General features: G+C 58.7%; 1 protein-coding gene across 4 annotated transcripts in view; it reads right to left on the reverse strand.

Moving 5' to 3' along the window:
- CASZ1 (castor zinc finger 1) overlaps window positions 1-14606 on the reverse strand; it is a 147957-nt gene that overhangs the window by 68693 nt on the left and 64658 nt on the right. For 2 of the 4 annotated variants that reach the window (XM_065738088.1, XM_065738084.1), the window contains exon 1: window positions 3306-3485. In XM_065738088.1, the coding sequence (XP_065594160.1) occupies window positions 3306-3354 (49 nt within the window). In that variant the 5' untranslated portion in view covers window positions 3355-3485. Of the gene's footprint in view, window positions 1-3305; window positions 3486-12227; window positions 12314-14606 lie in introns of those variants that run through there. The other 2 variants (XM_065738086.1, XM_065738085.1) reach the window with 2 other exon arrangements.

The raw sequence follows: 14606 nt of genomic DNA on the forward strand, positions 1-14606 counted from the left end.
AAATCAGTCTAAAAGGGGCTAATGGAACAATGCCCCTCTCTCTCCCCCCTCTCATTTTCTCTCTCTTTTTTTTTTTTTTATTAGCATTTGTGGAATTTATTCCCAAACTCTCCTAATCTTTCGTACACAACCATTTGATTTGCATAACCCAGCCCCCTCTCATAAAAACTGGCTGCTAGTTTAATTAAAAAATGTAAATTTGCTGTCATCTCGGGGCCTGGTGAATTAGGACGACATCGGCATTTTTTATTGCTGAAGACGTCCAAATTGATCCAGTCCGCGCTGAACCGGAGGGGAGGAGACGAGGCCGCGTGGGACTCGGGCTGCCGGTCCTGCCCCTCCCTGCTGCCAGCAGAGCCTCCCCGGCCCCGCTCGGCTCTGCAGAGAGCGGCTGAGGATGCGGAGGTGGCTCCTCCGGAGCCGCAGCTGATGGGGCAGTGCCACCCCGCAGCCCCAGGAGCTGTGCCCGGGTGGCACCGGGGCTCACTGAGCCCTGCGTGGGTCAGCCCCGTGGGACGTGGGACACACAGCACCCAGCTCAGTGTGTTCACCCCACACACTGCTTTCCTGAGACCTCCTACCAACTTTTCACAGGGAAAGCCTAGGGGATTGGCTGAGGGCTGGAAGCAGGCCGGGCAGTCCTAGAAAACGGAAACTCATGGCTGTACACGACAGCTGCTTCCAGCATACGCTGTCCCCCCAGCACTGTTCTGCAGCACTAGGCCAAAGCAGACCCCTCTGCTTACAAGGAACCTGGCTCACAAGGAGCAGGTCACGGGCAGGACAGGGTGCAGGCAGGAGCTTGTTAACCCAGGACTGATCTTCTAGTCTCTCTGCAAGTTAGTGCTCTCTAGCACCAAACCAGCAGGAGAACACCTACGGACTGCAGCTGGCTCTGCTCTTCAGGAACCACAGGTTAAGCCCTGCCTGGGTCAGTAGTTCTGCAGTGGATGGGGCTTGGTGGATGGGTGTAGGCACCTGGATGCTCTGTGCCCAACAAGCGTCCCGTGATGAGCAGAACTCCCACAGCAACTGCAGGACCCGGCTGCAGAGCAGCAATACCAACCTCAGCCAAGCCGACTGCTCTCCAAAAATCTGTACAGCCAAAACAAAGCAAAAAAAAAACCCCAACACCCTGGCACCAGCCCAGAGATGTTCCCATCCAGAGAGCGTTACAAACAGCAGCAACAAAACAAAGTCACAAACTGCCCCTCTGGGTGGGGAATGAGGTGTTTCTCAACCCGTTCACCCTAAGATCCTCGGTGTCCATTCTGAGATCAGACCCTGTAATCTCATAGCATGGGTAATTAGGCCAGGGAACAGTTTCCCAAAGGAAGTGACAGGTGCCCAGTCACTCAAGATATTTACAACCTGGCTTGCAGAACACCACATGTAGGGAACATCTCGCCATGGTCGCAGGCGCATGGACTCAGTCCATGAATTCTTTCCAACTCCTGACCCTACGAAAGCTGCTGGCCCCAGCACATCAACCCCAGCACCACTGGAGCTGAGGAGCCCTGGGAGGAGAAGGCTGTCGAAGCCCGTGGTCCTGTTCCCGCTGGGACTGAGCCCCAGCCCTGCCTGTGCCAGGCAGCAGCTGGCGCACGCAGCCTCGAGCACTGCCTCTGGGGAGCTGCAGCCGCGGGGCTTGGAGAGAATTCAGGAGGTGGCGAGGAGGGAAATAAGCTGCCCAAGTAGATAAGGGTTAGAGGTGGTGATTATGGGGCAGGTCTTTGCCCTGAGATCATGACAAGACGGGTTCACCCACACACAGACCATAATGCTGACTTAAACAGATCTCCCAGATCCTCATTTCCATGGCTCGCTGCGGCCCCGCGTTCCCACAGCACAGAACTGAAACCCACTCTCCCCACACGGCGGTGGGCAGGCTGTGCGAGCATCGCCCCCGAGACCACAGAGGTCCCCTGGGGCACACAGTGGCTCCGCTGCCCCTTTCAGGGCACAGAGCACAGCCAGCAAGAGCCACTCTACTGCTTGTCCTGAAACCAGCTTGTCCCATTGCCATCCCAAGACCTGCAGAAGATGCTGGCTGGGGGCAGAGAGCTGTCTGTGACTCTCTGAAGCTGCCGCCCTTGCACTGCCCACACTCCTGGATGCAGTGGGGGCCCAGCGCTGTGCCCATAGGTGGCAGCTGGGTCCTGAGGGCCAGGGACACAAAACAGGCAGGTAAATAAATAAACAAATAAATAAACGGAGAGATAGATAAAACGGACGATGACAAAATTATCCTCTCCATCAAAGTATCTCAGTACATAGTTCAGGCCCAGTCAATCATCAACCAGTTTATTACCACCTTACTCCTCATTAAAAGAAAACAACCAGGCACACGCAGACAGGAGCCCGGCACCCGCTGCCCTGACCGAGTTGCTCACTGGCACGGGCCTGCCCAGCCCACGGCTGCCATCGGCCACGGCCGGGTCTGAGACACTCCGGGGTCGTGCCACAGCTGCTTTGTGAAGCCCATACGAAGCCTACTGTGGGTGCCCAGTGCCCGCAGGCCCCGCAGACGTCCATCCCATCCTGCTGGCTGTGCTCAGCAGCACGCTGCCCGCCTGCCCCGGCCGAGCAGCACAGCGGGGACCACAGAAAGCCGCCCCCAACGGGACCCAGACCCCCACCCACCCCACTGCGCGCACCGCGGAGGGTGGGGAGCTCCAACACAGCCCACGGGACGGGACGAAAACAAACCCATCCCAGATATGCCCGGGTTGGAAAAAAATACTCATTAAATGTAATAAGCAGCCTCCTCATCCGCCACTGCCTTGTCCCAAATAAATTAAATTCCTTTTCATTTAGACAGCACGGGAACCTGACAGGCAACCTTCACCGACCAGACGCCCGAGCTGAGCAGGGGAAAGAAATGAAAGAGAAAACAGCCCACACAACTCACGGCGAAGAGCGCGGAATCGTCACAAAACCCCCACGAACTTCCCCTCCGCGTCCCGCCCGGCTGCCGGGAAGCGCGGAGCAGCGCGGGGTCCCGGGGCGCGAGGGACGCACGGAGCGACTTCCGCGGGGAGAGCGAAAGAAAAGTGAAAGAGCGAGGTGCGAGCGGCGGCACCTGGCGGGCCCGGCCAAGTTCGGGGCGCGGCGGCGGAGCCCGGCACCGGCACACGGGGACAGCGCCCGGCGGGAGCGCGGCGGGGCCCGGCCCGCACCGCGGGGACCGCTGCCGGTCCCGGTCCGGGGGTCCCGCGGTGCCGCGCAGGGCCCGCGCGGAGCGGCGGGGGAGGGGGAGGTGGGCTAGGGAGGGGGCAGGAAAAGGACAATTGTGCCGTACTTACCATAGTCGGAGAGACGAAAGCCGAATTCACTTAAATAATCAACTTTCATAATACTTAATTAACGCCTAATTGCAGCTGATTGCCGCCGAATAACAAGTTGGTCACAGCACTGATGTCATCGCCGTGCCGGTCCTGCCCGAGTCACTTGGGCAGCGGGGCCGGGGGCGGGCGCCGGGCGCGGGGGGGGGGCGGGGGGCGGGGCTTGGTGCGGGAGGCCACGCCCCGCGGCGGCGGCGGGGGCAGGTGCGGGTGCGGGTGCGGGTGCGGGGCCGGAGCGCAGTGCGGGGCGGCAGCGCCCGGCCTGGGCACTTTTTCTTCTGTTTTCTTTCTTTTTGTTCTCCCCCCCTCTTTTTCATTTATTCTTTTTGGGATTTTTTTTTTTGCCTTGAATTTCCTCGTTTTTCCCTTTGCTTTATTTTTCTAAGTAGCAAAAAAAAACCAAAAACGCTAGGGAGGTTCCGAGAGAGGTAAACGCAGCGAGCAGCCTGCTTGTTTCTCTCAGGCATACGAGCGGTTTATTTATCCGACTGAGCCGGCACTGCCAGCGGGCTGCTCTGGGGCGTGCTCCCAAACCCTTCCCACCAGCGAGGGCCCGGCCCGGCCCGGCACGGCCCGGCACGGCACGGCACGGCACGGCACGCTGCAGCTGGGGAAACCGAGGCACAGTGCTGCCATCACCGGGACCACACCCGCACCGGCTTCTCCCAGAACACCTGAGCACAGCCCAGCAAAACAGAGCCACCACCTGGGGAGAGGGAGCTCGGGCCGGTGTCACCAGGACCAGTGTCACCAGGACAGGTGTCACCAGGGCCCACATCCCCGGGCCCCCACCGGCCTCCCCCCCGCTCTACCAGCCCCAGGTGGCTGCACTTGGGCTTGACACCCACCAGGTTTAGGACACTGGATGCCCCATCACTCCATCACTCGCCCCTCTCCATTGTCACTTCTATGGACTCACAGCTCCATGTATGAGCCAAGGACGGGATGCCCACGTGCCACCCATGCCACCCCCGCCGCCCCTCCCCTCTGCCACAGTGCTTTTTCAGGTGAAGTCCACGCCCTGCAGCTGACGCAACGGCAAGGCCTGATTTCCTATCTCCCCATCTCTAGTCACAGGATTGGGCTTTATTTCCCCATCCTCCCTCCTTGGCCTCTTACCCAAGCTCAGCCAGGCTCTGTGCCCATTGAGGACCCCACGTCGTGGCACTCACGCTCCCCTGCCCCCCGTCCCCATGGCACAGAGCCCCCATGCACCCCAACCCGGCCTTGGCCGCCCTTTGGCGGCAGGTGAACGCCGCTCGTCCCTTCCCACCCTCCCAGGGGTGTCGGGAGCTCTCGGTAATTAATGTTTGCCAGGTGCTCAGAGATCCTCAGATGAAAAGTGCGATGGGAGGGGGAAGGATGATTAATTTATTATTATTATTACAGTTTAATGCTTTCCCCGCAGACGGTGCGCTAAGGGCTGAGCGGGGGGTGAGTCACACCAGTACGTGGGGCATCCCCCTCTGCACATCTCCCTTTTGTTTCTTTATGCTGAGCCCTTCGTGTTGGCAGCTTCTCGCTGGGGATGACCCCGGGGCCGCGCTCGGGCTCTGTGTGGGCTCCTGGCGCTGCCGTGCAGATTGCAGGTTGGAGATCTGGCAGCGCCGTGTGCCTCCTGCTCCTGCTCAGGGAGTTTATTAGGCAAATGCTCTTTCCCTGTTTCTGTAATTTTGTTTGATTTCTGTTTTGTCAAGGGAGGTGCCCGGAGGCCTTGGGGCCTGGGCAGCAGGAGCAGACAATCCACGCTTTCTTTTCCTTTCCTCCTCCTTCCCTCCTTCCCTCTCGGTTCAGTTTCAGTCCCACTACTGGCACACGGTGCCTGAGAGCTGCCAACACGCCTGGGTCCAGCCTCCACGTGCCAGGTGCTGTCCCTTGGCCTAACCACACAGCGTGGGGCTGCCATGCCCCGGCTGCCCCCCAGCACCTGGGAGCCAAATACTGCATCTCCTGACCAATTAGTTGCAATTTACTTGCGGGGATTAAAAGCGCAGCCCGAGGAGCCCAGGAAGCGGATGGCACAGCCCGGGCAGCACAGAGAACCAGCCCTGAGCTGCGCGGCAGAGCCTTGGTGGCACAAGGGGCAGTGGGACGGCCCCACGGCACCGCTACCCGAGGGCAGAGCCCGGGCTGAGCAGAGCCCTTCCCACAGGGCACACGGCACAGAAAGGCGATCTGCACCCGCAGCACCAAGAGCAGAGAACGGAGCCACGGGGCTGCAGGCAGCGGGACCTCTCCCCTGGGATGCCACGCTCAGAGTCCCCCGAGTGTGGCACAGTGACAAGCACAGCAGGCTGCTGCCACCTGCGCTGGATCTACACGAACTGACCCCGTGGTGCCACCAGGCCGCGGAGCAGCGCGCTGCTGAACACGCGGGTGACAACACACAAACCCAGGGCACGAGGACACGTGCAGGGCCGAGCAGAGCGCAGCACCATGCGGCCCCGCGGGAGCTGCGCTGAGGCCGCCGGGTGCAGGAGCAGCGGCGGGCGGGAAGTGTGAGGCAGACGCAGCGATTGCATTACTGCAGGAGCCCGGGCTGGCAGTGCCGAGCTATCGTCCCCGTAATCCTGTTAGCCAGCAATCTCCATTCCGAAAGAGCTTCATTTCTTTGTGAATATTTGTAAACTAGATATCTAATGGAAAATTATAGGAAAATTATAGTGAAATTCATGACGAAGAAATCCGATTAGCCCTAATTCAATTATACCATCTTAGCCCACACAGCACATTTCCCATTTTTTTCCCATAAATACCAATGCCAGGGGTCCGGGTAATCAAATAAAATTGAAAATCATCTTCCCATTAAATTCAATTAGCTGCAATTTCTAAAGCCTATCAGAGATTTTAATTACTAAATTATAAAATTCTCCAATGCTAAATTGAAACTAAAAAAATTGCACATCCTTGTGTTTCGTAAGAAAAAAACCTCGCAGAAACCTTGAAAAATACCCTTCTCCTCCCAGCAGCGCCCACGTGAGCGCGGGGCTGGGGCGGCCTCAGTGTGGGCTGTGCACGAGGGCACGAGCCGGGCCCGGGAAGCAGGCAGCATCCTGCGAGGGACGGAGCACAGTGCCCAAACCCAGCGCTGGCTGCAGCAGCGGGAGAGGCCGGCAGGCCCAGCAGTGCCTTTGCCCCCATTCCCCACCCCAGCTCAGCTGCGCCGAGCCAGGGCTGGGAGATGTGCTGCCGTGGCCGTGGGCTTGGAGGACCCACAGTGAGTTCTGCACACTGCTGGGCTCCGTGGGGCAGTCCCTCCCTGTGCCAAAGCCAGGGCAGAGAGCTGCGGGTGCCCAGAGGGGAGCACAGGGCAGATGTGAGCTTTGTGCTTCTGATAAAGCTCCTCGAATAACAGCCATGCAAGCCTGGTCCTGACACCGGATTCAGGGAAGCTGGAGCCCTCAGCAAACTGATTTAGCTCGAAGCACTGCTTCGGTGAACACGTGGGATGTTTGGGAGCAGGGGGACAGGATCACGCTCCCCACACTCAGAGGCTCAGAGGGGAACCCACAGAACTGTGCCCCTCGGGGACCCACTCAGCACTGCGGTGCCGAGGGGTGGGAGGAGGGCGGCTCTCCAGCTACAGCCTGACCCTCCCCGGGGCAGCTGGGGCTTTCGGCCAGCTCTTCCATGGGGGTACCCGCAAGGGTTCGTTGTGCACTAACACAAAGCGCGCAGCGCCAGCAGGCACCGGCGGCCCCGAACCAGGCCGATACTCGGGTTAATTTACTGGGCGCCCGAAAGTTGCCAGCAGGGAGTTGCCCGCAAACAGAACAACAACAAAAAAGTTAATGATCTGGGCTTTTTCTTTAATAAATAGGCAAACTGGCTGAGCCGGATTGTTGGCTGGGATTTGTCTCCCCTTTATCACCCTGGAGCTTCTGTGACACATTCTCCAAATCATCAGCATTTTGCAATTTGAGGTCGTTACCAAATACTATTTTTTTGCCAAGGAAGGGAGAAAAATAAATTAATAATGAAGGAACCCAAGCAGGGAGAGGCTGCGGCTGGATGGCTCTGCCACCTCCGCGGGGATTGCTCAGGACCTGGCGCCCGCCCAGCGCGCACCTCGGCCGCCGGCTCACCCAGGAATGTGGGGCCGGCACCCCGGCGCTGCTGGCTTTTACTACGAATTAATCAAAGTCTCCTCTGCAAACGTCCAACCCTCCATCACCGCCGGCTGAGCTTCCGGCGCGGTGCCCCCGCCGCACGGTTGGGCGCGGGGAGATCACCAGGTAAGAGCTGGAGGGGGCTCCCTCTGCGCACAGCTCCGAGGGGAACGGATTTCCCTGGGCCCACTCCGGCACGCAGCAGGTAACCGCGCAGACACTCGAGATATGCGGGATAAATGTGCTGCGCTGCCTGACTGGCGCGTACTTAAAGCAGAGAGCAATCTGCCTTGACAGCGAGCCTGCTGCGGACGGCTCAGGACCACGTTTGCGCCGCATGCGGCTCGCTTGTGCACGCGAGTGTGTGCAGCCCGGGCACACGCACGCGCACCCATGCTGCTGGGTGCTGTGCGGCCGTCCAGGCAGCGGTGCTCTGCCCGCGTGTGCCCATCTCTGCGGTACCGAGCACCCCAGCATCCCCAGCACGGCCCCGCAGCGCTGCCCTGAGCCGGGGCTGAGCTCTCTTCCCCTCTCCGCGCTCTGCCTGTCTCGCAGCCCTCGTATTTTCAGTGCTCACCAGACCGTGAATTCACCTTCATAGCAGTTACAGGGTTATTTAGCCGCTGCCGCCGCTGCTCGCCAGCCGGCAGCACAGCCGGGCACGGCTCCTCTCCCCCCACGCACACCCACCGGCTGCACCGGGCACGGCACCGCGCCCAGGGACACCGCTGCCCGCCACGCCAAGCCCTGCCCCACAGCCACGCCGCGGGACGGCGGCGGGGCCGGAGTGACACGCGGGACGGAGCGGAGGGAGCCCCGCGGAGCCGCGGCGGACACCGCCGGCCGCTTTGGGGCGGTCCGTGGCTGCGGGGCTCCGCGCGGCTCTCGCTCCGCTGCCCGGGCTGCAATACCTGCCCCGCGCCGGGCCCTGCCGAGGAGAGCGAACAATAGATCAATAGAGCCCCCGCCTCTTTGGAAGGAAAACAAACACCCGGATCACCGCAAATTAGAGAATGTTTCGCTTCACTTCATCCAAACAGGCTGACAATTTTTTTGGGTTGTTGCCACGGCGACAGAATAACACAGCGTTCAGCCTGTTGCAGAACAATCAATTAAGTTAATGCCTCGGAGTGCCTGTTTACTCTTCCATTTAGGAGGTGCTGCTCTCGCTCGCTTTCTCTCTCGCTCGTTTTAGATTTCTCATCCTTTTTTTCCTGCTCCTATTCTTTCTCTATTTAACCTAAAACAAAGCCCCTCCCCTCGGCCACCTCCCGCCTCGTACAGAGCCTCCCACTTTCCCCACTCATCACCTGGAATAAAGTTTCTTCCTCTCTCTCTCTCTCTCTCTCCTGTCCTTCCTCCTCCCTCCCCAGAAAACCACGCCGTGGGCGATCAGTCCCCGGGCCCGGAGTGCCGGGCAGCCCACCGGCTCTGACAGCGCTCAGAGCAGCGGGGCTCCGCTCACCCTCCCAGGATGCTGCAGCTCCTCTGAAGTTACCCCAAACCACCCTGCTGCCGCTGCTGGGAGCGTAACCACACACGTTTTTGCCTTTAAATCCCGAGGAAAAGTGTCTCCTACTCCTGATAAAATGGCAAGAAAAAAGCAAAGGCAAACGTGATGTGAAAATACCCAGGTTCAACTATGCTGCCATCACACCCTGCAGTCAGCAACAAGTGCCCGCAGTAACTCAGCACAGCATGGGCAGAGGAGCAGCGAGCAGGGACACGGGGCAGAACACGGCTGTGGGGCCGAGCCCGATCCCTCTGTGCTTCCCCCATGGAGAGATCCGTGTGGGACCACTGGCATGCTCCCTCTCCCCTCCCTGAGCCGAAGTTGTCAGCAGAAGCTGCTGGAGCAAGGGCTCGTTGACTGCTCCCTGTCCATTACAGCCCAGATTATAAGCATATTGCACAGTGCTCTCTGCACGGTGCTGGGGAAATCCAATACGCTGAAAGGTTAATGCAATCAATTAGGGTGACAAGGAAGTAGAGTAAAGCCTTCCGAGTAGATGAAAGGGAGAGAGATGGAGACAGAGAAAAGCAAAGAGAAGCGGGGGGTGAAAGGAGCGGAGGAAGATGGGTGGGAGGAGGAGGAAGAGGGCACGCAGGGCTCGTGCTGCAGATGGCAGCAAGGTCGGGGTGCTGCGGTACCCAGGAATCAGACCCCCACATCCCGGTTCCTGCTGCCCTCTGCCTCGGCCCTGCTCTGACTGCCACCAGCCCGGCCCAGGGCACGCAGCCCAGGGCAGCCCCATCCCTCCCTGCCGCCCTGGGGCCGCCTCAGCTCCCGCTCTCTGACCCCAGGCTGCACCCAACTTCATTAACCTGGGCAGTCAGGGCAGTGAGCACGGCCCCCTCCCACTGCCGCTCTGCTCGCGCTGCAGCCCGGCCAGGGAGAACGTGACACCAGCTCATTAGGACAAATTATTACTCTATAACCCCTGCCGCAATGTCCCTTAATATGCCTATTTAGCAAGAGACAAGTCCTGGTGGGCTCCTCGCCACTAAAACAACCTCACAAATCACCAGAGGCACAAGCACTGCGATCGGAGCCGCCGGGGCAGCTGTACCCCAGGGGGGCCGGAGGGGCTCAGCCTTTACTCAGAGGGCTGAAGGAAGCCCTGGGGCTGCTCTGCGGGCACGCAGTCCCTGCACACTCCAGTGTCAGTGCAACCAGGTGAGAGATCTCCTGGGAAAGTGCTCTGGGATGGACACACGAAGTGCTGGCCAAGCTTTGCTTTGCTGAAGCCCTGCATCCCTCTGCCCCCCCAGCACCGGTGGCAGTGTGATGCTCCATCTGGAGACCTACAGGAGATGAACACGTCCTCTGGCTCCCTGTAATCTACCTGAGCCAGTGCCTGCCTGCACAAATGGGGGTGCAGTGCCACCTGCACCTCGTGCAGGACTGGGGGATGATCCAGAGACTGCAGAACTTCTGCACTACAGGGCACAGTGAGTGAGATGTCACACACAAGACAGAAACACGGGCAGATGTCAGGGGAAGGCAGCTGCTGAGCAGGGATGGGGAGCATGAGGCAATCAGGCTGGTCTGTGGGAGAAGGGAAAGGTGGAAGGGAAGCAGTGAGTTATGAGAAAAGGGTAACAGCAAGGAGAGAGAGGGAGAGGGGGAAGGAAACAGTGCTGCGCCTGGAAGGAGGGAGTGAGGAAGAATCGCAACAGAAGGAAAAAAGAGAAAGTGCGGAGTGTGTGTGATGCTGGGCACAGAGGAGAGCAGAATGAGCACGAATGGAGAGACAAGGGACCCGAGGCAGAAAGGAGGAGGCTGGAAGAGAAAAGAGCAAGAAGAGCCATGCGGCGAGGAGCGCGCGGGCGAGGCCGGGCGCTGTCACCAGGGTTGTGAAGCATGAAAAGGGAAGAATCCGCCCGCTCCTTTCAGCGCTCAGAGCATGGCGCTCGCTGCTGACCTACACTGTGCCCGGCTGTGATCACGTTTTCAGGGCCACTGCCTGCCGATCCCAAACAATGATGGGGAGCCTTTGAAGTCAGAGAAAGAAGCCGCAATGTGAACAGGGGGCTTTTTTTTTTCTTTTTTTTTTTCCTCTTTTTTTTTTTTTAAGGGCAGGAGTAAGGAGGGAGGGAAAGGAAGGGCTGGCGGGGCGGGGGAAGGCTGGGGGAGAGGTTGCGAGGACAAAACCGAGAGTTGCTCTCAGTGGGGTGTCCCGAAACGAGAGAGACAAAAAGAAAACAAACAGTTTATGAGTAGGGCACATGCTGCCTGTGTCTGCGTGCCCCGCACTGCAGCCCCCCCGCGCTCCCAGGGAGGCTTCTGTTCCCCAGCAATGATGGATGGACGCACAGAGCCATTCAGGCCCGCTGTCTTACGGCGGTATTTACATAACACTAGCCTTCCACCGGTCACCTCTGACACTGCCCAGCCTGGTTCGGAGCCCCCCCGGCCCCCAGCCACCCCTCCGGTCCCACTCAGACGCTCCCTGCCCGGGGTCCCTGTGCTGCAGGGATGTGCTGGGGGCAGACGGCATAGGGAGCACGGCCACGGCAGCCCCGTCCCGGGCTGCCTCAGCTGCCAGCACAAAGGGACAGAGGTCTGGAGGCGCACAGGTTCACTCAGCACCTGGAGGTGAGTGGTTCAGAGAAGGGATCCCCTTTCATGTCCCCAGGCTTTCAGCCCCTGACTTTATCACGCACAGACTATGTGACTACCCAGCTCTGGTAGCTGTATTGCTTTTTGTTTGGTAAATGAAGGTGTGTGTAAGCAAGTGAAAACCCAGAGAAGTCAGGCTGGAGACACAGAGTGCTTCCTTCCATCCTACCAGCACGGTGCTGCAGTCTGAGCAGATACCAGCGTGCCAGATGAGAGGGGAGGGCACACACTGCCATCTGAAACTATGTGAACTGAGCTCAGCAAAACCTCACGGTGCACAGATTGCACCCGATTCACTGTACAGCCCTTATCCATCTCCCACCAGCCCACGTGGCTGAGCATAAAGCGGCGCGCTCCTCACCAAAGCCCTTACACACTTTCATCTGTAAAGACAGAGGCAGCAGAGAAGATATTGAGGAAAACCCAAAGTGACAAAATCAGGTGCCCAGAACAACTGCTACACAAAGACAAAGATGGGATTAGGAGACACATGGGCCATGTCTGCATTAGACCTTCTTCTCTTCGCATCTGTCTTTCCAGCTAATGATGGTCCAGTCCCAGAAGTTCTAGTGCAGACACAGCCACAAAGAGCAGGCCATGACGGTGAGACAAGCAGAGGAAAAGAGAACCCAGGAGGGCGTAGTGACATACCCATTGCAGTCTGAAGTCTCTCCTACCTTTCGGAGATTTCAAGGTCTGGTTTCTTGCCTGGTTTTTAGCTCTAAATTAACTTCATCCTGGAGAGGGAAGAAAAAGGATGCAGTTAACACACAAAGCACCACGGCACGCTGACAAACCCCTCCCCCCCCAGCACCCAGCTATGAGCAGGACCAGCATGGGGCACTCAGACTTCACAAAGTGCTTTCCTGCTGCTGGCATGCATGCCACCAGGCACCTGGAGTGCCTGCACTCAGCACGAAGAGCAGTTCCTGCTGGTATGGGTCCTGCACTCAGGCACCAGGGCAGACTGTGTGCCCACAGAGTGCCCGCACACACTGCACCCTCTGCTCCGTTACAAATATTCCCTTTGCAGTCCTCTCACTTCCCCTGCTGTCCCCCAGAGGTCCAGCAGCCCTATGGGACACAAAGTGAAGGGGTGTGGGACAGGGTCCTGCAGCAGTGAGCCCCTGGCCCTCATCTGCGCTTCTTCCTTCCTGGATAACACAGAGCAAGGAAGAAAGAAAAAAGGGACAGGGGAAAAAAAAAGTCACAGCAAAACACATGAAAAGTAAATTGAATTATTTAAAACCATATGTTCCAAAAATGTGACAGAGCATAAAAGCCGTGCCGTGAGACTTCCGGAGGGGGTTATCCTGCACAGCAGGGTGGGAGGAGAGCTCGCCCGGGGAAGGATGGTGCCACAGCAGCAGCTGGGGACTTCCCTCTCCCAGGGCTGCGAGGTGGCACGGAGCAGAGGGTGGCTTCGGCACAGTGGCAGCGGCGTCCAGCCCATCCTGCAGTCTCTGTAGTGCAGGGCTGCCAAAGCCACTGTCACAGCTGCCCACGATGTGGCAGTGAAATTAAAACCGGCCTGAGGTCAGGCACACGGAGCCTGGGGCTGCACCAGGAGCACCAGCTGGCTGCACGTCCCTCCCCACGATGCAGTACTGTGTGACCTGCTCAGCCCTGGTGCGTCCCCCCTTTGCCCCACGGAGGGCACAAGTGACAAGGATGCAGCTCTGGGGATGAGCACGCTGCCACTGCTGCTTGCCCCTGGGGACCCTGGTGCTCCATGCTACCATTGCCACTCGCACTGCACCAGTGCCAGGACACTGCTCCAAAGATAGGTGTGGGGGGTGCTGGCTGGGACCCAGACAGGGAAGGAGCGGGTGAGATATCTCAGAGTGATGGATATGGAGCTGGAGATCCCTTGGAGCATAGAAGATGCACAACAACCAGCCCAACTCCCTCCTTCCCCACTCACACCTCGGGGCTGACCCAGCTGAGCACAGCAGTACCAGCTCCCCAGCGTGGGGTCCCTCTGCCTTTGGCTCTCTCATCCCCTCTCCCACCTTTTTCTTCCTTTTGTTCTTTCTTGCTTGCTCTTCCCATTCTGTCATGCTCCTTTTTTCTCCCTCCCTTTGTTCCCCCCCCTTCCAAGCTCTCTGTACAACTCTCCTTGCCTTCCCAGCTTTACACCCTCACCCTGTGCACGGTCAATTCTTCAGATGGAGTTTTTAATTGTTTTTTTTTACTCCCCTTCTTTCGGTCGCAGCTTATCAATGATGCAAGAGGAATAACGCCAATTTACTTAGAATGTGTAATCCCCAAATCAGATTGGGGGATTGTATGAGGCAATATGACCTTGCATATGTCTCCATTAAAGCCAGCCAGGCCTCCTCTTGTATTCTGTGTTCCCAGTACATATTTAGACAGATAACGCTAATTGTACTTGACATGTCCTCTTAAGGATGGACTCTTCCCTCCCCCAGCTCTGCCTGCTTCCCAGCCTGACAATGCGCTGGAGCAGAGCCCTCCTGCTCACAGCATGGCACGGCATGGCATGGCACGGCACAGCACCCACTGGGCCGGCAGGGTGGGCACCAGTTTGGGTGCAAGGCACCGGCTCCCCAGGAGCAATCCTCACTGCACAGCCAGGGCGAGGAGCAGGGGTGGGGGGAGCACTGCGGGACATGGCTAATCTGAGATTACACGCTGTTCCTGGGACAATCTTAAATTCTCCAGAAAAACCAGCAGTGTGCTGCCATCTCTGAAGCCGCAGGTGCCACCTCCCCCTGCCCCGGCCTCCACGTGCTGCAGCTGCACTCCTCCTTCCTCCCCTGCCCTGAGCCCGAGATCTGGCTGGCTCCTGGGCTGGAGGGATGCGAACCTTCTTGGTTCAGCCCCCAACCATCACTGCAGCCCCTCCGCAACGGCCCAAACCCCAGAGATTTCAGAGCAAGGATCCACTTGCCACCCCGCTGCCGAGGAAACCAGCCTGCACCTCCCAGCTCCCGCACCAAGCTCTGCGGGTACGTATCTGTACCTGGACCCCAGCTCCAGCTCCTCAAAAGCACCCCACAGAAACCC

This window comes from Cyrtonyx montezumae, unplaced genomic scaffold (assembly GCF_038088225.1).
Source record: "Cyrtonyx montezumae isolate F1298 unplaced genomic scaffold, pur_monq_1.0 scaffold_21, whole genome shotgun sequence".
Lineage (NCBI taxonomy): Eukaryota > Metazoa > Chordata > Aves > Galliformes > Odontophoridae > Cyrtonyx > Cyrtonyx montezumae.